The sequence below is a fragment of the Ursus maritimus genome (assembly GCF_017311325.1).
Source record: "Ursus maritimus isolate PB19 chromosome X unlocalized genomic scaffold, ASM1731132v1 scaffold_X1, whole genome shotgun sequence".
Lineage (NCBI taxonomy): Eukaryota > Metazoa > Chordata > Mammalia > Carnivora > Ursidae > Ursus > Ursus maritimus.
This window is the reverse complement of record NW_024423319.1, coordinates 40,805,939-40,832,416: the sequence shown is the minus strand read 5'-3', so window position 1 is coordinate 40,832,416 and position 26,478 is coordinate 40,805,939. Positions and strand designations below refer to the sequence as shown.

The 26,478-nt window shown below is 38.5% G+C and overlaps 1 protein-coding gene across 2 annotated transcripts in view; it reads left to right on the top strand.

The window, feature by feature from the left end:
• The window catches only part of DNAAF6 (dynein axonemal assembly factor 6), a 36,069-nt gene that overhangs the window by 784 nt on the left and 8,807 nt on the right, over nucleotides 1-26,478 (top strand). The window contains exons 1-5 of one of the 2 annotated variants that reach the window (XM_040644601.1): nucleotides 1,448-1,484; nucleotides 7,154-7,324; nucleotides 10,948-11,020; nucleotides 13,390-13,495; nucleotides 16,650-16,746. In XM_040644601.1, coding sequence (XP_040500535.1) covers nucleotides 7,157-7,324; nucleotides 10,948-11,020; nucleotides 13,390-13,495; nucleotides 16,650-16,746 — 444 coding nt within the window. In that variant the 5' untranslated portion in view covers nucleotides 1,448-1,484; nucleotides 7,154-7,156. Of the gene's footprint in view, nucleotides 1-1,447; nucleotides 1,485-7,153; nucleotides 7,325-10,947; nucleotides 11,021-13,389; nucleotides 13,496-16,649; nucleotides 16,747-26,478 lie in introns of those variants that run through there. The other variant, XM_040644590.1, reaches the window with a different exon arrangement.

Here is a 26,478-nt window from a genome sequence, read left to right as displayed (position 1 = left end):
GTCCCGTCACCAGATAAGGTGAAAGCTAGAAAAACATGATCGCCAAAAGAAGGAAAGCAATTTAGTTAACTCATTAATCGAATTCCAATCCCTGGATAACCAAAAGTAACCATCCATTAAAGCCACCCTATCTCTGTTTGCTTACAACATTCAAATAATGAATTATGGGCTCCACTATCCAACACAACTAATCAGTTCCGAAAACTCCAAATGTTTATTAAGCCATCCCCCTTTTTTCCCTTTTGTTTAAACCCAAACCATGTAATTCAGGGGAAACCAGTGCCACAACTGTACCTCTACGTGAAATGAAGACACTCAGATTGCCAAGCAGTGGCAAGCGGGCGGAGCATCTGCGTTTCTCCACTCCAAGGCGGGAAAAGCAGGGCACCGGGTCCTCTATGTTACTGGGAGTGGGACTGTAGCTCTGGCGGCCCCAGGGATGCTCCCCCCCGGGGTTCAGGCACAGAAGTCTTGCACACAGCAGACGAAAAGAAGTGAGAACCCACCCTACACACACACAAACGCTGAGTCGAGGAAAAGAAGCGCGATCCCACCTACACACAAACACGCCCCTCGCGCGCGCGCGCACATACACACACACATTGAATCGAGAAAAGCAGCACAAACCCAACACACACACACACACACACACACACACACACACACACACGCTGAGCTGAGGAAAAGCGCGATCCCACCCTACACGCCCCCTCCTCACAAACACAAGCTGGGCTGAGAAAAGAAGCGCGACACCGCCTTACCTGCGTGCACGGGTATACATACATACATACACATACACACACACACACACACACACACACACCCAGACGCTGAGCCGGGACAGAACCGCAACACGTGTCTCTTTCGCGGGGCGGGGAGGGGGCGTGGGGAGCGCGTGCAGAACTGCAGCAAAACCTCAACCCCCGGGCCACCGAGCCTATCCTTCCACCCAGGCTGCCCCGGATTCACCGGAGGAGTTGTACGGTTTGGAATTCACGTGTGGGAAAAGCGTAATGATGAGCGAGCCTGCTGAGGACTGGAACAAACGAAAACCCAGCAAACTTACCTTGGTGCCTGCCGCCGCCGCTTGCCACCAGGGACCCAAAGTAAATGGGTAGGACCTCCGAGACTGTCCTGCGGCCGGAGAGGCGGGCCTGGGCCTAATCTGAGCAGGAAAAAAAAAAACGGCCTCTACAGGGGGCAGGTTGCTGCTGGAGTGACGCTAACTGAGGCAGACGCTTAACTGGGGTCCACCTAGTTAACTTGAGAGGGCGGCCATTGACCCTGACTGGCGCGCGTTCGGATTGGTTGGTTCTGGTGCTGTTTCAAAGGAAACTCTACTGTGATTGGCCAGGAAAGTCAAGCGGGAACCCGGAGGTGGTGGGTGGAGGGGGCAACAAAATTGTTACCTAGGCAACAGCGAGACGCAGAGCTCTCAGCTGTCTATTTTCGGAGCCCAGCCAGCGACCCGAAAACTGACCCAGGTGAGGAAACCTGAACTTTAGGAAGGGGAAAGAAAGGGTCCTCAAATGCCCTGGCTATCGGGAAAACTAGGGAGAACTCTAGAGTACTTACGACTCTGAAAGATACCCAAAAAAGCCACAAGTCGCAAGTAGTACAGATCTTTTCCCTAAGTTCCCCTGCCCTAGACACTAGAAGCCGGAAGCAGCTTTAACAAAACTCAGTCTAGTCAGGCTGTTAGTGAAAAATGGGACAGTTTTGCCATACAGGGGAATAGATGCTATTTGACCATCTGAAGGCCAAAATGAACACATGAAGGCTTCCCAATGCTTTTGTCAACTCACACACACGGTTTTAACACTAATTTGAGAGTGAAAATTGTGTCCTTACAGGTAGATCTAGGTGCTCCAAGTTCATGTTTTACATGTACAGGCATGATTTACCCAGAGTACTTTGGTTGGGATATATTTTTTAAGGGGTATAACGCTGTTCAAACTGAAAAAAATGGCCCGCTCCACTTTCTACGTGGACAATGCTCTGTGTGCGAGAACGTGAACACCGTGGCCTGAGGGTTCCAACGGTCGTTGGTCAGATCCGTTGAGGACTGAGAAACAGTCAGACCGTACTTGAGTGGGCTAAAGCGCCGTGTGCAAAGACTACTCGTACTTACCTTACCGAGGCTGCTACTCACCGAGAGTTGATCGGAAAGTGAGTATTCTATGTCGTGGGACTATACCTGTCAAGAGGTAAGAAACAGTGTCAAAAAATAAAATCTGCGTATGGGAAGAGAACAGAATTTGACCAGAGAGTTAGGGGTGACTTCTCCTAAGAGCTTCCTGTTTGTGACAAGGATTCAGAACAGAGACTATTTCCCAAAGAAATTAAACAGGCCTGTTGACTTAGGGAGAAAATTTCAAAGTACTGAAGGAAAATTTGCTGTCTCAGCATCTTTTTAGATAGCGGTGGAGTGTGAGAATGAAAGACACAAAAATTACTGCAAAGTCTATTAAGTTTGTCCAAAATAAAGAATAATAGAGGGAATATTAAATCAAACGAAGGTCATTTATGAAATATTCCAGGTACTTCCAAAAATCATCTTCTATTAAATATATTTTAAATTTGTAAGAAAACCCTGTTAAGTCCTCATAGTTACTTATGATTTGGTACATTTTATAGCAGTGAAAGTCTGAAACCTAAAAAAGGAAATCATTCTTGGTATTATAAAGACAAAGTCAAAAATGAATTGTTTTTAATAATCATTGGTGTGTATAGCTGTCAAAAATGTAAAAAAAAAAAATTAGCCAGTATACTGTAATTTAATTCAGACATAGGCAGAGATGATGTTTACTTTTGTGTTTTCAGAGGAATTTTAATACAGGAATTGCTAAATAAGAATTATGTAAATAAAGTTGTAGAAGAAATGCCAAATTTATTTAAGAGAGTAAATGGATTTTGAATACTTTGAAATCAGTCAGCTATAAACAGTGCTTTACATGGGGGTATGTGTTTACCTATTAAACAATTTCCCAAAGGATACTATGTTGTGATTCCTTATCACCCTGGTTTTATTTACTATATATACTTGAATTACTAAAATTTTCCTTTTGAATAGTCTGTAATTCAGGGTTTTCACTAATTTCACCTAGATTTTTCTCCAATTAGTTCAAGTCAAAGAAACATCCCTACTGACACTGTGGATGGAGGCAAATGAAATAGAAGGCATGACCCCAGCCCTCACAACCAGAGTCTGACTTAATCTCTGGTTACTGATACTGCTTCAGTGCCCTGGGTCTGGAGACATCCTGGTTGAGCTTGTTTAGTCCTTAACTGGTTTCTGTGTTTCTGTAATGAGCTGTTTCTGAAGTGTCTGTCTCTTTAGCTCTTTGTGACTGGTAGTGAAAGATTCCCCCAATCACACCTTTATGTATGAAGGCCCTAAGGGCTCACGTTAATGTGGGCAAATCATAGGCTCTATCCAGAAAATGCTGCCTTTGTAATTCACCCAGCAAAGGAGAATGAGAGAAATAAAAACAAAGGGCCTAGAAAATTTATTTTCTAAGAACCAAATCTCAAATCGATTTAGCAATACATTTTGCTTTTAATGAAATTACTACTTAAATTTTCTTTAATTTCAATTTATTCTTGGCCTATTTAAGTGGCAATACCAGATTCAGGCAGTGTCGCTCTAGAATTTTTTTTTTTTTTGTCACTACACTACACTGAGTAGGCAAAAGGAAGAACACATTCTAAGGTACAAAGGCAGGAGATTATAGGGGTTTTTCTTTTTTTAAGATTTTACTTTTTAGAGGGGGGAGGGGCAGAGGAAGAGGGAGAAAGAATTCCAAAGCAGACTCCGCTGAGCTGGGAGCCCAGATGCAGAGGCTCAGTCTCACAACCCTGAGATCATGACCTGAGCCAAAATCAAGACCTGGACCCTTAACCAACTGAGCCACCCAGGCGCCCCATAGAGTATGTTTAATAAGCAGTTCAGTTTCTAACAGAACACAGATTGCATGTAGGAGAATAAATAGGAAGTGGCAGAAAATTAGGTTGGGGTGATATCTTAAAGGACCTTTGTTGCCAGGCTTAAGATGAACCTAATATATGTCAAATTTACAGGTGAAAGATAGCCCTACAAATAAATAACAGGGCACAGTTTCTAAAAAGGCATCTTGCTTTAGTTTGTCCAATTAATGTCTCTGTCAAGTAAATGTTTTCAATAAAGCTTAATAAATTATTCTTAATTTGTTAGACTTCTAAAAAAGGTGGTAGAATCTGCATTTCCATTAAATTTATTTTTTCCAAAAATTCATATCACTGTTTTTCTCTTGATCCTTTGAACTCTTTAATTAGTTATGCACAAAGTACTGGTGATTCATTTATTGCTCAAAATATTATATCAACAAGCATGTCTTGATTTCCTATTTTGTGTTTGCAGGTTCTTATTACGGTTGGTATGGTAAAAACTATTTTTGCTCAAGTGCCAATTTCATTATGACATCTCTACACCCATTTAGCTACCTATGAATCTATGCCATTTTATGCCAGCCTAATTTGGAACTTAAGAAGTCTAATTCCTAATGTGCTTCAGATATATAGAGTGTTACTATAAACTATTGTGAATGATTTGTTATATACTCAAACACAAGAAGGGGCAACCCCTTTAAAGCAGTCACTTTGGGAGTCTATGCACTTGCTGTTGTTATTGCTCAATTTACCTTTGAAAATACTCTTTTAGAATTGCCTTAAGGCCTGTAGCACATTCTTTTGAATCTCCTCAAAGTAGCAAATCTTCATATTTTGAAAGTAGATGTGATATCTAGATGCATCTAGAAATCACTTGGAGACAAATCTGTTGTATAATCAAACTGAGTGATACCATAATGATACCTATTTTCTTGGTGATACATATGAAGGCAATTCCAAAATATTTTGAACACTGATAGCACAATTTACATCAGCGTATAACCTTCCAAGGTGACTACTTTGAAATACAATATTCGTGTGAATTTAATCATGCTTCATTCAGTATTCATAAACTGCTGACTATATGCCAGCTCGGGTTTTTGAGACTCTCAGCTTACAAGGATGGCTTCCCACTGCTCACACTGCCCTGCCTTGCACCAGATGAGAACCAGGCCAGAGCTACTTCCCAAATGGTAGGGATTTAGAATAAATCTACTTTCCCTAAATCCACTGTACCCACTGAATGATAGCCTCGCTTCATAACGTAGCTGCCCAGAGTAACATGAGAAAGGCTTTGATTCGGTACCTAGTTTTCTTTTCCAGCTGTGATGTTGAGCCCTGCCCTATTCTGAACCTTCATCTAGCTGCCACCTCCCCAGTAATCTCAAGAGTCAGACCCTGCCTCCTCTACCCCCACCTATGGACCAGGGTTCTACCCCACCTAAACAGACCTCCCTGTAACCAGGATTATTCAATCTTTCTGCCCTGAAACACTGCTTATATCCCAAAAATTGCTGCCATGTCCCTGCCAAGCAAATGAAAATATATGATTGCTACCTCAGACACTGTATTTGGGACTTCTGAATACCTTTCTGCTGGGTTAGCTTTACAGGTTCCAGTTTATTCCCCTCTCACCAGCCTAACATTAAGCTCTCACAACCTTCATCATCAAGGATCTGTGTGTGCAGGCACTATGTATGTGCCAAATAGTAGTGATAATTTTATACAGCTTTTCATATTTTAGCAAACTCTTTCACCTACATTGCATAATAAGGCCATCACAACAATTTTGCAAGGGGGGAGATGCTGGAATAATAAAACAATTTCTGCTATATTTGTTTTATAAAAGCCTCATTGTTTGTGCAATCTCAACTCAAAATATTGTTCATATCGCTGCATCTGAGACCTGGATTCATTTCCCCTTTTATTGTCAAAGGTAGAAAATGTGTCAATAAAAAGTTCAGTAAATATTTAATGAACACATAATCAACTAGAACTTTTGAAATATAAACAAGAGCCTCTTTGTTTAATTTAATATGTGTCAATTATTTATTTCCGTAGCAGACTACCAGACCATACTGTGAGAGAAGATTGTTTTATCACCACTTATTTCACCTTTCCCAATTTAATGAGTTTCCAATGTAATGAGTTTTATCATGAACTTATTTGACATCATTATTAAAAGTGATATTCATGCCCAGCAAAATTAAATTTTTGAAGGACCAATAATAGCTAACCTATGTTGAGTGCTTACTATGTGCAAGGTACAGTTCTAAGCTCTTTGACGTGTATGAAGCTACTTAATCTTTGTAAGAACCCTATGAGGTAGCACTATTATTATTCCTATTTTACTGGTAAGGAAGACGGGGTGTATAGAGTTTAAATGATGTGCCCGACGTCACAGTTCTGGGAAGTAAATGATGGATACTATCTAGGCAGCGTGACTCCGGAGACCTTACTCTAAACCACTATGACGTACTGCCTCTACACTAGATGTACAAGACAATTTCACATTTGTTTCATACCCTTGACATCTCCAATAAGCATTAAGATCTGTTTTCCATTTAAAAAAGAAAGTCAAAATAATAGTAAAACATAATAAAACAGGTTTGTAAGACACCATCTACACGCAGATTGATTTTGACAGGTGATTTTATATGAACACACATTTGAGAATCCCTTTGTATTACTGTTCTAGGCACAATGCAGAAATTTTAGTGGATCATTTAATAACAGCACTAAAGAAGTGTTTCCTGTAAATTAATTTTATAAAATCATGTTTAAAAAATATTAGCAGAGGTGTAGAAAAATTCCTATTATATTTATGCCCAAATCATTAGCAATAGGCTTTATGCAGGTTATTATTAAAGTCCGTGACACTTCCAAGATGTTTAAAGACCCTGAATTCCTACCCTAAATGTGACTGTGAAGGATTATTCTAAGGTTGGTAGGATTATAGGTCGTGGCGATCTTTTCTTATTTATGTTTTTAATGTGTTATTTCCTTAAATTTCCATTATAGACACATATAGTATCACTATTATAACCATAAAAACAGTTCATTTATTTTGTGTGAACTTTTCACTAAAGCCAATGAACCAACCCACTAGAATTCTCAGATGGCGGTATAATGCTAGGCATCATCAAGAGCTGATTAAAAATTTAATCTTCGGTCTTCTATGAAACAGAAAACCAAAACATCTCTTTCTGATTATCTTCTTCCTCAGAACATGGATTCTGAAAATATGGAATCCGAAAATGCAGAAACAGAAAATATGGAAACTGAAAACCTAGAATGTGAAAATATGGAAATTGAAACCATTTCTTCAGTTTCAGCTCTGCAAGCCCTCTCTAAGCTACTTTATCCTGAAGAAGAGGATGATTTTGAGTCTGGACAGGTGGTCGTATACTTACAGATGAATTAGTTCTATTCATGCTAAGTTGTTAAACTGTATTTGAACAACTCGTTCCAACCTTGCTGTGGGAGCAGGGCTGTGTCATCCAATAGGAGGTTGCAGGACTCATTACGCATGAGAGTATCACCTCTAGTACATTTCTAGCAAATATAATTATATTTTTTTCTGAACTACCTGAACACTGAATAGGAAAATAGTTCTGTAACTGTGGTAGCAATAGCCACATTTCAAAATGTTTGTCATTTATATTTATGGCCAAAGAATGCTTGACAACCATTGGAGAGAGTGGTAGCTTAGATTTTTAAGCCTAGACAGTATTTCTACAAAACAAATAATTTCCACTAGACAGTGTTAATTAGGCCCCACCATCCAGTTCCCTTAATTTTTAAAAATTTGTCTACACATGAAAACAGAACAGAGAATAATTTGAGCCACATAATGGGACGAACTACCTTTAGTTTACTAAAATTGACTTCCGGATACATGCTCACGCAGAGCTGTGGAATCTAATTTGTTGGACACCATTTGGGATCAGGGCAGGTAACCCCAGGGAGGCTTGCAGCCGCAAGATGGGTTTCATTTTGGGTAGGAGAGTTCCGTTGAACTGACCTTCAGTCACGGCCGGTATTCCCAGAATAATCAAAATACTTCTACGTAACCCCCTGCTCTCCATTCTCCTGCTCCTTGGGTATCAGCAAACCTCAGCTGTCAGATTGCCTACATGAAGGCAAACAATTTTGGGGCAGAAACCTCACACAATAGCAGAAGATGTCAATTTGCTTTACATTATCTCAGTGAAGTTGTTATTATGACCAATTTGCCGTGAATAAACCATCTCCAGTGAGCATGCATATCAGTTTTCTCCTCCCCCAAAATTCTTTTCTGCCATTGTGAGGAAAAACAAATGTAATCTGAATAGGCAGCAAATTCAGTGGCTCAGATCAACACTGGATGGAACTTCCACCCTCCAGGAAGAGTTTAGGTGGAAGGCACAAAATCAAGGAAGACATGCAATGGAAATAAATTTTTTAGATGGAAACTGAATCAGCTTGGAGCCAGGATCCAAGAAGTGTTAGTCAGGGAAAAGTTAGTAGACGCCAAACAAAAATCAGGACATTAATAATAGCATTGAATATATACAACACACAGGACACTGGAAGAACAATTTAGGAGCAAAGTATCAGTGAAATTGGGAAAGCAAGTTCATTTTTGCTACATTAAGCTGAAATAAAAGGATACATCCCAGGAAGGGTAGGGTTATGTCCTATACAAAAAGCATATTAAATATTTGAGAAACAGCAATCTTGAAGAAAGGAAAGTGGACCTTGTAACTGGGACAGATTCAGAGATAAAAGATTTACCCTGGTTACAAAGCCTGTTCTCTTTGGCATTTACGTATGGAGATGTTTATTTGCATCTAGAGATGATTCTAGGAGAAAGATGAGTGATTATGAGAATAGAGAGACGAGGATCATTTTACCAAATTGTACAATTCATAGAGGAAAATTACTGTAATAATGTATGATTCTGTATATCTGGGTTATAAGCAATTTTGAGGTAATTGGTCATTCAGACACTGCAGTACAGATATCATTAGAGGATATAGAATTGGAGTATCAGAACAGTGGGAGAATAATTAATGTTTCTAATGAACTCTTAAATTTTCCAGGAGAGAAACGGCTTTTCATTTTTTTAACATGTATTAATCTTGGGAACTGTGGAATGATTACAAGAGTGATGTGTTTTTGAAAATACTCTCGCCGAAAACAGCATTAGAACTGTTCCATACACGTTGGCTTATTTACACCATCCCCACCATGAATTGCTAAGATTCTGGGAGATTGGGAAGAGAGTGTTTTTTTAAACTCACAAGGGGATCTTAAGACCTGTGGGAAATAAGGTTCGCCACACCACAGACACTGTAACAAAGTTGTTCTAACTCTCTTACCTATTGCAAAGTGGCATGAATTGCAATGATAAATTTCTCAGATAATTGGATGTGGATCCATGGTAAAGGCTGAAATGATACTCTCATAGAAAACATTTGCAAGATGGTTTTTAATGTTTTTTATCATCCTGGTTCATCATTCCACTTGAAATTTTTGTTTTTCGTTAAGTTAATAAACTGAGACTGCCCTTCTATTGTGATGTGCTGACCCAATCATCACTGTGCATGGAGAGCATACCAATTTTTGTCAGAAATGTTCAAGCTTTTCTTTCCCTGGATTTTAATTTTCTGTGGAAGGAGTCACTCAACAAAACAAGAGGCCCTCATGTTCCAAGAAATGCTTTGCCCTGATTGACTATTAGTATTCTGGTGATTAATAACTTCAGAAAAGCACTACAGGTTTATATGACTTTAGTGATTAAAAAGAAAAAAAAATACAGAATACCATCTTGGGATTTTCACATAAAAATGTCTGTAACACCTTAACTGCAGACATAGCACTTTTGAAGCAACTTTTGGAAAGGAATGTTTCCTGTCTTAGACACCGTTGAGATGTTACAGATTAATTCCTGATTTATAGCTGTTGGAATAGTTTATCATAATAAAGACACAGGTGAGCTTTTCCACCGGCTTTCAAGGACAGACACTATTCCTCTTGCCCAAACAGGACATTGTAACTCTTGTACATGCCTGAAGTCTTGAGAGATCCGGGCAGGGGCCTGAGAAAAGAGAGTTAGATGTGCTAGTGTGCCAGCATCCAGGGAGAGAAGAATGTTTTGACAGCCAGCAATGGAGTAAATTGGAGTTTCAGAGTCTTGTGTCAGCAAGAACGTTTAGGAAAATATTGGGATTTTCTTGAGATATCAAAAGACCCCTGAGAGGGACCAATGAGGTGTCTGCCACTATTCTGATGGTGTAATATGTATTATACTTAGTTGAAAAAAGGAAAAACCCAAAACTCTACTGGTGGGTAGAGGGGCAGTCCTGTGGGGGTGTGTTTGCTTGCACAGAGGATGGCAAAATGAGCTTGCATGATGACTGAAGTGGTTCGGCATGTATTTGACACTATTAATTTGGGGTTGCTGTTTAAATCCATTAATTCAGTGTCATGAGGTGGTATGACAAGGAAGTATTTTAGGCCCACAGAGGAAAGAAGTAAAATTGCTTATCAGGAGTTTCGAATGAGTCCTTTGATATCTAAATACTTAAGACCCTATTTAGTGGTTTGTTTTTGTTTCTACAAAACTTTCCCATCCTTTTCCATCCCCCACCTAACTCTGATGAGACACTGCCAAAACCCAAAAGTGTCGATGCTCCTATAGTAATATTTGGTTCTGACCTTGAAAGAGATGAATGCAGTTCATTCCCCTATCCACAGGGATACACAATTTACTGGGCTGGAACTGGGGATTTAGTCTGATCAAAGATCAGTTCTGCCTTAGGGTCTATTAAACTAAATACCTTTTGAAAGGAAAAGGAAAAAACATCCTAAATAATACTTGGCATCTGTCTCTCTGTTGTATAACAATGATGATTAATTAAATGAGAAGCTCTATGAAATTTTAGATGGAAAGCCTATCAAATTTAAAGTATTACTGGTCATATAAGTTACACAAGTAATAATTACAGAATGGCGGACTTTTTTCTTTTCTCCCAGCCAAATTGTTCATCTGTTCTTGGAGCCATGGGTCCTGGGAATATTGGACCACCACCAACAGAAGAGCTCCAAGGTAAGTAATTTAACAAGGCTTATAGATCAATATAATCTTTCCTTTGGGAGCAAAATTATAAGGAGAATAATACTAACATTAGGATTTGTCAAAGAGAAACTCAAATAATTGTGGAAATGATGAGCAGCCATTTACATATAAAGATGCTGTTTTTACCCTACTGTTATAGGTAAGTCATTTTTATATTAATGGAAATTAATTTGCCCGGAATTATTCACATTCATTCTTTGGTGTATTTCCTGAGATGTAAAACCAAGAAACTCATGTGTGGTTAAATAACTTTTTTATTATTTAAGGTCTAGTTACCAAGATGCTTAGTTTCTTCACTTTCTACCCTGCTATATTCTGGCAATTTCACAGAATTCATTACTTCATTCAACAAATATTTATTGAGAGCCTGTTATGTACCAGGTAATACAAGCATCTCTGGAGCTATGATGAAGATCAGAACAGAAAGGTCTCTGCCCCCATCGAACTAATAGTCTTTTGGAGAACACAATAAAACAAATAACTACACAATTTTATCTTACATCAAAATGCTTATAAATTAAAGCCCATGCGGTGATGTATATAGTCACGGGTCCAAGAAACTAGAATAAATATTGGGGGGGGGATGTTTTCCCAACGTTTTGGCCTATACATTTTCACAGAGTTGAACGTTTGACACATCTTCAAAAATAGAGAAGACTCTAATTCTGTCATGATGACAGTTACCAGAGGGTAGACAGGGAAACGAAGTGAAGTTCTTTCATCAATTTAGCTAATTGTAAAAGATTTTATCTGGAAAAAAAATGTTTAAAACAATGGCTGAAATGAGGTCTGAGGGGATGATTTTAAAATTTCAGTTATTATACTCTACATACTCAAGAGTCTCTCTGCCTTATTCAAGAGATGTTGGAAGGCTAGTTCAATTTTGATGGGTTTCTATGCTGCCTGAATTTCTGATAGTGTATGGCTAATATCCTCTAAATTCTGAGAACAATGAGTCATATGCAAACTATTTTATATAAATCTGCAATTAGGCTTTACAAAGCCCATGCTAGACAGAAGCAGATAATTACAAAAGAGTTGGCAGTATTGAAAACCTGGTAATCAGGTGCATTTCTGGGGATGCTTAAAAGGAGAACTAGCAATAATGTTCTGCATCTAATGTTGGAACAAATGTAAGCTGGGCTTTTGCATGCTTCATTTGCTTTTAAATATTTAAAAATGACATGTAGAAACCCAGCCAGACACATGCTCAGTCCTACATAAAGGACAAGTGATAGAGATTTCTCTGAGGCTCACAACTACATGAGGAGAATACTGGATTAAAAAAATGATCATTGGGGCACCTGGGTGGATCAGTGGGTTAAGCGTCTGCCTTCACCTCAGATCATGATCTTAGGGTCCTGTGATAGAGCCCCGCTTTGGGCTCCTTGCTCAGTGGGGAGTCTGCTTCTCCCTCTGCCTCTGCCTGCTGCTCCCCCTGCTTGTGCTCTGTCTCTCAATCTCTCTCTGTCAAATAAATAAAATCTTTTTAAAAAATTTAAAAATGATCATTGTATCCACTGTTTTCAGTTTCTTTAACTGATATTTTTTAAGGATTATGTCATGTTTTCATGGCAAAGTTATCAAAAAGCTTTTATTTATTTATTTTAAAGATTTTATTTATCTTTTTGACAGAGAGAGAGACAGCAAGAGAGGGAACACAAGCAAGGGGAGTGGGAGAGAGAGAAGCAGGCTTCCCCCTGAGCAGGGAGCCTGATGTGGGGCTTGATCCCAGGAACCTGGGATCATGACCCGAGCTGAAGGCAGACACCTAACAATTGAGCCACCCAGGCCCCCCTATCAAAGAGCTTTTAGATAGTAATACACAAAGCAAGATAAGACATTGGCTCCCCAAATCAGAGTGATTGTATGTTTGATTGGTTCTCTTACATAAATGTTTTACATATGATCCTATTGATGTTTCTGAAAAAATGTGTAATATTTCTTTGCACATATATGTTACATATATGTTTCATATAAAAGGTTCTTTCATATATGGAGTAAATATTATATGTTATATATGTACACACACACACAGAGGCTGGAAAGATACAGACCAGAATGCTATCACTGATTATCTCTGGATAGTTGGATTACAGATGATTTTGTTTTCTTCTTTTTGCTTATATGTTGTTTCCAAATTTTCTACAACTGTTATTACAATTTTACAATGTACTGCTTGTGGATTGATTAAAAACTTCTACGGTTTTACTAATTTAGCTTGTTTGGACCAAAACACAAGCTAGTGATTACAAATAGAAAATGTTTTACTTCGATGATCCCAAACTGAGCATGAAGAACAGACAACAGCCTCAGCTTTATCTTCCCTTTCTCCACAGCCATCCCTCAAAGCAGTGATGAAAGCAGTGAGGATATCTGGAATCCAGAAGAGGTTCCAGAGGGAGCAGAGCATGAGGACATGTGGGATGTTAGAGAAATACCAGAGTAAGTCAGATGACGCCAAGAATGTGTTTGGGGCTTAAGGTAGATGTGTCATCTGATACCATTCTATTTTTGACAAGATTCGTAAAGTAACTTCTACCACATAAAAGAGAAAACCACAGTGACATGCAGAAGGCATGTGTAATTGATTTTTTTTCCTTCTGGAGCAGAACAAATAATGAAACATAACACCTTCCTTTCAGTTATTATCAAACAAAACCTGAAAAATACAGTTATTTCCATCACAAATTTATATTTAATGCTGGCTAGTTGTTTAATGTGGAACTAACACTGGGAAAGAAAACAACCCATTAAGTTACAAGCATTCATACAAGCTAAATTATTATACCATGTTTATGTGTCAAAGACCTGCTTTTAATTACTCAATGCTCCACAATTGTGATAAAAGGCTGTGTTCTCTCCCCAATTATCTATTATTACCTGGACCTATTTACTAGTTATTTTAGGATTGTGTTTAATATATTTTGCAAGCAGGCTTGAAGCCTCACTTTGTAGCTTTTTCAATAGGAATTATGAATATGAATTGTAAATATGAAATTTAGGATTATTATCATGAATAGCCCTTCACTCTGATGAAATAAGTCGCCCACAGTTTCAAGGAACTGAAAGTGTGTTCACATTCATAATTGAAATTAATGGTTAAATACACTAAGCTTTAAATATATGTATTCTAAAACAAAATCTTGATTGAATATTTAGAATAGCTTGAAAAACCAAGGCAGTACTTACTAAATTATAATGTACTTTATAAATTCTTTAAGACTTCTATGGTGAGTGATCTGATAACTTATCTGATTCTGACCATAAATTGTGTCCAATGTTTTTTTTTTAAACAACCCTATGTTTCTATCCTCTATGTTGGTTCTGAAAATAGAAGCAGTGGGAGACTGCAGATAATTAACTGGAAAAATGTATCCAGCTTTCAAATAAACAATGTCAAAAAACCCCATAAACCTCATAAAAACGATCAAAGGGGATTTTAAAACATTTCTGTGTGTACCTTAAAAATGAAGAGAGTAAATCTCAGGTTATGTTTATACAGTGCCCACACATCCGTATGAAAGGTAAGAAGTAAGCCACTCATTTGTCATACTATCTAATGAATGTCAAACATCCAAATGTGGCAAGTTCCAAATTTGAGTAAATTTTCACTTCTCATCCTGATGCTTGATGTTCTGGAGAAAGAACATCCATGAAAGTTTTAAATGAATGAGAATTCCAGTCAGGATATGAAGAAACTTACCTTATAAGATTTTTTAAATCTTTATTTTCTATCTTATGCAAGTACATTTCAAAATGTCCCAGTGGGTAAAGAGGAAATTGAGGGGGAAAAGGGGATAGGCAGCTCACAAAAAAAAGTATCACAAGTGACCAAATAAAAAGTAATAAGGACCTGAGCTAAGTCACTGGTCTTGGAAAGAAGTATGAGAGCCTTTATGTGAGAGATTCTTAAAGGAATATATGTTACTTGATTAGATATGATGAATGAGATGAAAGCCTCAGAAATGATGCTGAGGGTACGAACTGGGGTGAGCAGGTGAATAGTGAGGCCATTAACTGTGATTGGGAATGAAGGTAGAGGGAAAGCAGTGAGTTTGGTTTGGGGTATGTGGACTCTGAGGTGCCTGTGGGACATCCAGACAAATGTATATAGTAGACAGTTGAAAAATTGCATCTGGAGATGGGGAAGAGCAACAGCTAGAGCAAATCCATTTGGGAGTCATGGGCATATGGATCGATACCTTTCTGTTTTGCTTTAACCTGGCTTCACCTTTGTAAATATCAGGTAAATGTTATAGTCTATTAAGAAAAAAGTGCCCCATATCAAATAGCTACTTATTATTAGTCCTGTTCAAACTCAGAGAAATCCCTTTTTCATTCTTGGGCGTTCCTGTTTGCAAGCGGTCAGAAGTTTAAGGTAGTCCTTTAGACTTTCTATCCAGAGATTTACCATTTCTTCATTAGGGGAGAATTAAATGGGAAAGATCATTTGTAAATGTTTGCTCACTTCATTCCATCTAAAAAGATAGGATACATAATGGCTGGGTGCTTCTTTCTGTAAACCACTCTATCCCTAGGGACCCAAATTTGGAGGCAAAGAAAGACGTGAATTGTCATGTGTGAGGTGAAATACCAGGAAAATCTTTCATAGTAGTAAGAATTCTGTAGGCCTAGATTCTATATACTACAATGTAGTTGTGCTGACTTCCTTGCCAGTGTTTCTACTGTAGACTTCTAGACCTGAAAAAAAAAATATTGTAGACATCACTGAGTTCAAACCTACGCCTCCCCATAAATTGTACAAATCTGGAAGCAGAGAACCCCACGAGTTTGTGATTTGACCAAGGGCACACAATTAATGACAGAAACAGAACTAAACCTGGATTTTCTAACTCTACTCTGTGGCTTAAATTTAGCAGATGAGGATTTCTATCTATCCATCACACTCTGGGTTATGGCCCTACTATTTTTCTGAGCCATCGTTTTCCAGGAAAAAAGACCTTTTTTTTCCTTCGACTTTTAATCTCATTAGAAGTTCCCTCAATCCATTTTATTTGTATAGGTCTAAAACAATTAAGTTTAATTTTTCGAAAAGAAGTAGATACAATATAAATATTGCTTTACGGTGTTATATATATATATATATATATATATATATATATATATATATGCATGAACTTCAGGTTTTCTCTTATTAGCAAAATCTAAGACATTCAATTGAATCAAGTAACATAATGGGAATAGTGAGTTTAAGTACCTCAGGAGATTTTTCAAACTCTAATGAGTTAAGGGTTTCAAGTGATCTTTGAAGTAATTAGTCCCAGGGTTTTTACCCAAGTAACATCCCAATTCTCTCTTTTAAATAACTGTAATTATAATATATATATATATATATATATATATATATATATATTTTAGTGTTAGGTATTTTTGACTGAATTTTCTAGACTTCTGTTCCTTTATGTTCTGCTATGTGCCAGAAGAAACTGTCAGTACTTTATTTAGTCTTTTTATTTTTTGTAATAGCATGTTGTCATAAGTTTCTAGGGGTTTTTGTTGTTTTGTTTTTTGTTTTGCTCTGGGACAGAAAATTGCTCTTTCTTTTGAGTCTTTGTATCATTGACTTTTTTTTCAGGTATGAGATAATATTCAAACAGCAGGTGGGAACTGAGGATATATTCCTAGGATTTTCGAGAAAAGACTCTTCAACTGCATGTTGTGAAGATCTAGTGGTGAGCCTCTCCATCTTCCCTATTACCATTATGACTACAATGACTGTTGTATACATAATACCGTAGGCAAGGCAGTAAACTCTTTAAAAATAGTGGTTGCTATGTTTTAGGTACTAAGGGAATAATGGGATTGACGGTTTAAAATCAGTTAACACGTACAAAGTAAACTAAATTTACACATGTGGATAAGATTTACAAATAAACATAGTAGAATCATAGGACATAATACACTATTTCTAGTCCTATGAAAACTGCCCTTCCCTGAATCTCTCTTATCTCTTGTATCTGTATTTCTTTTAAGGACTCAGCTTACATTGTGCCATTTGAAAAGGGATTTTTTTCTTAATTTTTGGATCCGAACTTCTGATTTAAAACTCTAAAAAGACATCTAAAATGTTATCTTGGCTCCCTTATTGGAATGACACAATTTCTATGTAATAACAATAGCAATACCAATGAGATCAATGAGATCCCCTTACTTCTGCTTATTTTAGACTCCGAATGATCCTGTTGAAAAGTCTGGGCCTAACCAAGAAGTTGAGATATAACCTGTTTTGGCAGCATATGCTAGTAATTCTGATGTGGAGAATTCTTTTCCTGAGATGAGGCGCTGTGCACCTACCTTTCCCCCTCCCTCTCTTACAACACTCTACAGTATGGAGTATTAGAGATCCTTAATCTTTTTTTCCTTAAGCAAATGATAAATGGAATCTCTCTTTTGCATGAACTTCAGGTTTTCTCTTATTAGCAAAATCTAAGACATTCAATTGAATCAAGTAACATAATGGGAATAGTGAGTTTAAGTACCTCAGGAGATTTTTCAAACTCTAATGAGTTAAGGTTTCAAGTGATCTTGAAGTAATTAGCTCCCAGGGTTTTACCAGTAACATCCCAATTCCTCTCTTTTAAATAACTGTAAAATAACATTTTTGATGTCTAGTATTGCGGATTGCTATAGACTCTGGAGAAATTCTGGGCCCTAAGCAAGTAACTGTTGTGAGCCTTCCCATCTCTCTCATGTAAAGAGCTACTAGTATTAATAATGAAGGTGTCCTGAATGAAGACTCTTGAAAACCAAATTGTCCCTCAGAGTAGGAGTACACAATTTATGTAAAACTCAACAAGTGTGTGCTGAAGAAGACTTGATCCCTCCCTTTAATGGACTTCTAATTGATTGGGGAGACAGAATTCACATAAATGAAATCAGCTTCTTATTGACAGTTAAACTCAGTGTTGACAGTCTACCAGGAGTTTAGAGGGTTTGGATAAGGCATGGACAGCACGGAATGGAAGCTGTGTGAAATATTTGTTGATATTACGGCACTTCACCACATGTATGCTGTTCTTTTTCTCTTGCTTTTTCTTCATATATTCAATGTTTTAAAATTCAATTAGCCAACGTATCATCATTAGTTTTTGATATCATGTTCAGTGATTCATTAGTTGCATATAACACCCAGTGCTCATCACATTCCATGCCCTCCTTATTGACCATCACCGTGTTACCCCGTCGCCCCACCCACATCCCTTTCTGCAACCCTCAGTTTGTTTCCTGGAGTCAAGAGTCTCATGGTTTGTCTCCCTCTCTGATTTCTTCCCCTTCAGTTTCCCCTCCCTTACCCTATTGTCCTCTGCACTATATCTACCATTTACATTGACATGAATGGAACTGGAGGGTATTATGTTAAGTGAAATAAGTCAGTCAGAGAAAGACAGCTATCATATGGTTTCACTCATATATGGAACATAAGGAATAGTGCATATATTCAATTTTTAAATACTTAGTGTATACTATTACATACCAGGCACTGTTCTAAGTACTAGGGATACAAACATAAATAAGATACAGTCATCACCCTCAAGGAATTTATAGTAAAGGAGGTGGACATGTAACAAATCATTGCAATTCAGTATGGAAATACATACTTAGAAGCATATATGTGTGACATATATGGTGTCATAAAGCAGAAAGGAATCAACACTGGGTAGACAGGATTTTTCCAGTGGGCAACATTCCAAGAAGAGCATTCCCAGCAGAGGTAAAGCACATGGGGAGGTATCCAGGCATGAAATAGCCTGGCCTATTTGAGTAAGCTGTGAGCATAAGAAGAATAAAGAATAGTTGTGGACAGTGGTGTACTGGTAAGCCAACTCTCAAAAAAGAAGAACGATCCCTGATCTGTAGCTTGAATTCTGTAGCTTGAATTTTATCTTGTAGGCATATTAATGATGATATCCACCATGATTGCTTAACCCCCCTCGTAAGACTCAGACGAAAGAGGTTTTTGACAGCATATCAAGTATTTCTTGCTCAAATTTATAAGCTTACTATTCCTGTTGATAATATGGCATTTCCTCACATCTAAGACATCATCAAATTGCCATTCATTTAATAACAAAGGAATAATGAGTGTGCTACTCCCATTGAATATACGCATTGATTGTGTGATGCATCCCAGTATCAGAAACACTAAAATGTGGGGGGAATTACACCTTAGAACTGGCTAAATTTGTTATTTGGGGGCTGGACCTGGTCTATGTGTAACAATCCAACACAGAGACTTTAAGAAGACCTCTGTTTAAGCTGAGGAAGATAGTAGCACAAACAATCTGTTTAAGTGCAAGGAGTGACTTGGAGTTTAAAGATTCACAAGGACCACCCTTTCTAATACCCTCCCCAGTCTCCAAATAAGAAAGCAGGATTCATGAGTCTCAAATCAAAGCAACTGTCCTAAACAAAATTATCAGTTATAATTATGTATGTCTTCAGCAAAACTTCCGTTCTTTCCTTCTAACCTCAAGCCAAAGTGCTTCATTACCTAAATTCTGCCTGCTGCTCTCCTCCTGAGTTTGTAGCTACCAAGCTTCCCTGGCCTTAATCTATAATTAGGCATTTTATGTTTTAAGTAAAAATTGTATGTATTTAAAGTGTACAACATGATGACTTGATACACATATACATAGTGAAATGATTACTGCAGTCAATCTAATTAACATATCCTCTCCTCACATACTTACCTCTGTGTGTGTGTGTGTGTGTGTTTGTGTATGTGTTGAGAGCACTTGAAATCTACTCTCTTAGCAGATTCCCAATATTCAATATGGTATTAATAACTATAATCATCGTGATGTACATTTTAGAGCTACAGCTAGGTCAGTAGTTTGCAGGTTTGTTTTGTTTTGTTTTTAGCTGCCAACCATTTCCTTCAAACCATTCTATGAGAAAGCCCAGCATATAGAACACATACAAGTACCACTGCCTTAAGGGTACTATCGCCCATGAGGCAGCTCCTAGGAGAAAAACTGGGCTCTTTGAAACACGGTTTAAAAGATGCTTATCTAGACTTTTCTCCTTGTATTACGGTTGAGAAAATAAGGTCAAGCTTGTAAGGTATCAAATACTCATATGAATTAATGAAAGAATAATAAGAGAGCTAGAGGGCTTTTTCCTCCTAGGTAACATGTATATTTTTCTTTAAACCTCATGAGTATAATGCCCCTGTCTTGTTCTATTTTACTTTATTTGATTTTATCATTTTTTATTTTCTCTTTTGTTCTCTATACTTTCCATCCCTCCCCACAAGGATCCCACTATAATAGGTTTGATATATATCCTTGACTATGTATCCTTGAATACATATTTGCCACTGTTTGCTATATTTTTTAATTCAACAAATACTTGCTGAACACTTCCTATAGGCAAGATACTTGGTATACAGGGTTGAACAAAATAGAGAAGTTTCTCTTTCTTGCAAGGAGCTTACTATCATGAGATCAAGCACTCTATAAGCAGCAGCACAGACTTTCATAGATCCATCCAATAAGGAAATAGTGAACCCAAATGGATAAAGTTTATTACTTACACAGGCAGGATAAGCAAGATCAGCATGGTGTCAGCTCCGCATATCCCTTTGCCCCACAGGACAACAGCGAGCTAAAGGGACCAGATGACAGGTGACATGAGCAGTGGGGCACTCTGTTGCTGAAGAGCCAACTCTAGACTGTAGCTAGACTCTTTTATAGTCCGCATCTATAGCCAAGAGGAAGGAGGTAGAAAGCCCTTATGCCTTATTGGAATCAGGGAGGAGGGTGAGAAACTGCCTCATGGTAGCCTCCTACAAGATAAGAAGCCTCCCACAAGGTAGAAAGACAGATAAGAAACAGCCTTGAGGCGATTCCTCACAAGACTGTATCTTCCCATGTTCCGGGAGGATCACAGGATGTTCTGCCAAGACTTGGGGCAGACTGCAGTTGAGCCTTGCCTATGTGGCCAATGGGCATAGTGCAGAGTCACCAGAGTACCATAGCAGAGCCATTTCCCTACATTTACAGTCTATGAATAAAGGTTTTTATCCTGTGTGTTTTTGCTTAAAATGATATAATAATAATACTAGCAAATAATGTAGAGGATGCTTAGTATGTGCCAGGCATTTCTCTGAGAACTTTGCACATAGTAAATCATTAATCCCCACATCAACCCTATGAAATAGGTGCTATTATTTTCACTTTACAGAGGTGGTTGCTGAAGCACAAAGAAGTTAAGCATTGCATTAAGTTCACACACTTAGAATCTGGTTAGAACTACGATTTGAAACCAAACAATAAGAATTTGATAGAAGTGTGTATAAAGTGATATTGTGCAAAGAAGTAGTCCAAGCAGACTTCACGATACAGGTGGCATTTGGCCTGGACATTTGAAGTACGTGGTAATTTGTCAGGGTGGAAAACCTGTCTGAGGAGAATAAACAGCGGCATGAGCAAAGGCCTAGTGCTATGGAAGTATATGTGTTTTGAGAACTATTTGTGATGTTCTTGGAGCTCCAGAATGCACTGGCATGGAACAATAAAAGATAAAACAGAATAAGCAGCTTAGAGCTAGTTGTAAAAGCCCCTGAATGTCACAACATGTGCTATGGATTGAATTGTGTCCCCCCAAAATTCCTATGTTGAAGCTCTAACCCCCGTTGTAATGGTATTTGGAGATGGAAGCTTTGACAGGTAATTAGGTTTAGATGAGGTCACAAGGGTAGGGGCCACGTGATGATTTAGTGCCTTGATACAAGTATACCAGAGAGCTTGCCCTGCTCGCGCTCTCTCTGGGCCACGTGAGCACACAGTGAGAAGGCAGGTTTCTGCAAGCCGAGAAGAAAGTGCTCACCAGAAACCAACCATGCTGGCATGTTTGGCATGCTCTGAATTCCAGTCTGTAGTATTTTGTTAGGGCAGCACCAGCTGACTAAGACACCATGAGCTGTGGACTTTTGTGGGCATTAGAGTTACAAACTGTCTTCAAGCAGGTGAGTTAAACAATTAGGTGTGTATTTCAGAACAACTCTAGTGGCAAATTATGGTGGAGAATTTGGCAGAGATGACAGTTGGAGATGAGTGTGAGTTAGGGAGATTGGTGGTAGGAAAACCAGTTGAGAGACAATTGCATTAATTCAGGGAAGAGAGGTAGGAGCCTGGAGTGTGGCGGTGGGGATAGAGAGCAAAGCAGACATTTCAGAGGTAATACTGGTAAGATTTAGAAAGTTGTCCAATGGGATATGTAAGGGAGAAACAGGAGTCAAGGGTTCTAGCTTGGGTGACTGGGTAATTAGTGATGACATTAATCAAGATATGGGGATGTAAAGTGGTTTGTCTCTGGATGGTAGTCTTAGAAATGGTTTCTATTTCTTTTTGCTCGTCTGAATTTTCTATTCTTTTCCTTTCTTTTCTTTTTTTTACAATTACCATCTATTACTTTTGGAATAAGAATAAACCAAGGGTGGTTTTGTTTGTGGTATGGGGATATCAAGTTAGAAAAGCAAAAGAAGGCAAAGTTTTAAGAGAAAAATATTGAGTTTTGGTTATACTGAGTTTGAACTGCCTGCAAGAAATCTTGTTGGAAGTATCCAGTAGGCTGTTAGAAATATAAATCCATGTTGAACTCAAAGACAGGGACTGGAGATGTTGATTTCCAGAATTGGTGTTTGCTCTCCGAGGGATTAGAATATACTACCACTGAGTGCTGGCTTTACATCAGGCTTAGAATGAAGTAGAACTGATTTTAGGTAGCACCTGTATGTTTGGAGAGGGGGAGGTGTTGAGAGGGACACTAGGGAACCTGCAGAAATGGGACTGAGGGTAGAATACATGAGCCCTTGGGGTGAGGTCAGTATTCAGAGGCAGAGTTCAAACAGAGGCACTGGAAATTCTCACTCCAGATCCTAGTCAGGAATTGAAAACCAAGAGGAATTGGATCAATGAAGTGAGGTTGAGACTGTGTCATGGCTTTAGAGATAAAAAACAATGATGATGGGGGAAGCCAAAAAGAAACAAGGTGGGAAAAAAATAGGAACTTGCCTACCCCTGAGAAATAGTGCTGACCAAAGTACCTGACCTCTTGGGTCCCAGCTGGGGGGCGTGGAAAAAAGAAGTTTAGGTATCGAAGATATGTAGGAAGATAGCCTTTCTTCCCCATAGGACTATCTGTGGCAGGAATGGGGGTGGGTGCAGTCGGGAAGTAGGTCAGTGGATTCCCATTTTCACCCATGCATGTTGAACAGCAGATTATCTCTAAAATCCAAAAGCGAATGGGGCTAGGGTTATTGATATTCTGCCAAATGACCCACCGTTTGTTCTAGAGGTGGGGAAAAGCAGCCTGTACATAGCTTGACACTCTTTTTGAGCTGCAATGAATTCATAATATTTTGGTTCTTCTGCTTTAATGCATCTGTATTGATCAGGGGACATTCTGATATGACCTATAAAGCAAGGCATTAAGCCTGTTTCTCTTTCATCATCACCTCTTCACTGGGATATGAGCCTTACTCCATCTCTAAATCTCACTGAGAGTGGGATGAGAGTCAGGGATGGGATAGGAGTCAGTCACTATCTGGCAGACACAACCAGGAGTCACATGTTTATCACACATTCTCATCTCAGAAAGGGCTATCAATCATTCTGAGCAAAGTGTCTCCCTATCTTCTGAGAATTCACTTGTTTCTTGAATGGTCTGCTTCTCAAGTCCTGATTTCTCTCTTAAGGTTAAATCAGCCATATTCATTTACCTTTAATGAATCAATGGATTTGGCTACTTGATAATGGAATAGATTCTCTTTTCCATATAAATTCTAGAGGATGGACACCTTTTTTGCAGACTTTCTGATTATGTTAACCTTATTTGATTGGTTACATATCAGACGTGTGTCAGGGAGAGAGATATTTGAGCTGTAATATAATTCCTTATTATCAGCTCCAGGCAGCACAGTAAACCTTCAATTCAATTTCTAATAGTTCTCTCAGTAGTATACATACATTTATAGTTAATATCATAACATTCTTTCATAATGATGGTAGGGGCATGAATACCTCCTTAAACACTAATCTAATTGTATAGATTTAATATATTTGTCATTATGAAAGTTAGATGTATTTAAAATTTTTAATAGTACCAAAATTAGCAGAGTTGAAAATACAAGTCTGCCATAATTAGGGATAGATGCAGCATGCGTGTGGGCGGGGAGAGAGAGAGATGGGGGAGAGTTTGAGATGGGCTTAGGGTCAGGTTTGAAATAAGAGTGAAAGATGTCTTATCCGTATTACTTGGTAAAAAAAAAAATCAGCAATTTTACATTTTGATGATGCCGTTTTGAGGAGGTTTCATCAAAGTATCTGAATCACATGGTCCAGAATCCTTGAACAAGAACAGGCAGAAACTTCTGTATTCATGCAAGCAGGAACAGATTGACCCTAGGAAAATGCCAATACTTGAGGCGTAGATAAGGGAAGAGGAACTGAGAAAGATATTCAGAGATGGGGAAAAGCCATAACAGTATCTAATGCTACAGAGGGGGTAAACCAGGATTAGGGTGCAAAAGGAAGTTTTAGATTTGTCAGTTAAGAAGCCTTTGGTGACCTTCAGAAGACAGTAGCTTCAGCGGTGTGGTAGGTGCCAACGCCAGATTGAAGAAAGCCGAGAAGTGAAAGGAAGCGAGGAAGAGAAGGCAGCAAATGTAGATCATTCTCTGAGGAAGTTTAGCAGTGAAGGAGAGGAGACAGAAGAGGTGGTTGTTGAGGAGGAGGCAGGATTTAGGGGTATTTTTTAGGATAAAAGAGAATTAAGAATGCTTTTCAGTTGATGACAAATATCCCTTCCTTTGCTTATGTAATATTTATTGAGTGCCTACTGTGTGTCACTAGAGTGAATGAACAAATAGGAGGAAAGTAGTCATGGTATGGGCCCCAGAGGACTTTTAGAAATGGGTGGAGGCATTTTTGGTCATAGTATGTTATTGGCATTTAGTACTCAAGGGCCAGAGATGCTCTAAATCCTGCAATAAGAGGGACAATCCTAAAAACAAACAGTTGTCCTGCACAAAATTAGAAAAAGAGCGGTTGAAGATATGAGGATGGACCACCCAGCAGTCTTCTACCTTTTTGATTACTTCCTCCTTCTTAAAACATATTTTTCTCCTTACTTTAATGACTCTCCTCTCCCCTGGTTTTCCTCCAGAATCACTGGGCATCCCTCATCTCCTTTGACCTCAAATCACTGGTTTTTCCTCTCCTGGCTCAAGTTCTCTAGGTCTCTGAAAAAAACCCATGTCTCTTTTTTCTCTATTCTCTTTCTATCCAGTCCAATGGCTTTAAATATTGTTTCTCTAGTCTTGGCCTCTCCCAAAATCTTCGGATTCACATAACCAACTGCTTACTTAACATCTCTCACTTTAATAGGCAATCCAAACCTAACACGCCCAAAACAGAACTCTTAGTTGTCCTCCCCAAACCTCTTTTTCATTGATCTTCATCATCTCAGGAAATGGCAAGAACATTCACCCAACTGCACAAACTAAACACCTAAATCATCCCTCCTTCCTCTTTCCTTTATACCATCAGCAAGTCTTATTGGCTCTACTTTCAAAATACATTCTAAATCCATCTAATTTTCATTACCACCACGACTACCATCATGTTCCAAACCACCATCATCTTTCACCTGAACCATTATGAGTCCCTCCTCTCTCTTCTCCCTCCTTCAACAATTGCTTCCTTGCAGCCTTTCCACAGTGTCCAGAGAGATCCTTTTTTAAAGTAAATCAAATCACATCACTTCTTTGTTCAGAACCTTCAGTGGCTTCCTACAGCACTTAGAACAAAATCAAAACTCCTTATCTTGACCTATGAGGCCTTATATGATCTGACGACTACCTGCTTTTTCAGTTTCATTTGACACCACATTTTCTTCCTTATTCATTATCTTCTAGCCACCCCGGCCTTAGTAGCTGCAATTTTTTTTAAGTAGGCTCCATGCCCAATGTAGGGCTTGAAATCGTGACCCCAAGATCTAGAGTCACATGTTCTACTGAATGAGCCAGCCAGGTGCCCCACAGCTGCAATTTTAAATAGAATAGTCAGGGAAGGTCTCACTGAGAAGGAAATATTTGTGCAAACACTTGAAGGACATGAGAAAGTGAGGCTCAGAGGTTGGAAAGGTTATCTAAATGAATATATAAATCGTCAACACTGAAGACAGAAATTTAATGTTAGAAATACCAATAGAGAACAAAGAATTATTATTATTATTAAAGATATGAGGATGACCACCCAGCGGTGTTTTACCCTTTTGATTACTCCCTCCTTCTTAAGGAGTTGGTAGATGATTCCAACAGGGAGGGTAATTGGTGGTATAGTGTGAAGACATGAGATTCATTTTTAAAAGCTAGAGGAAAGGGGCAGGCCCAGGGATAT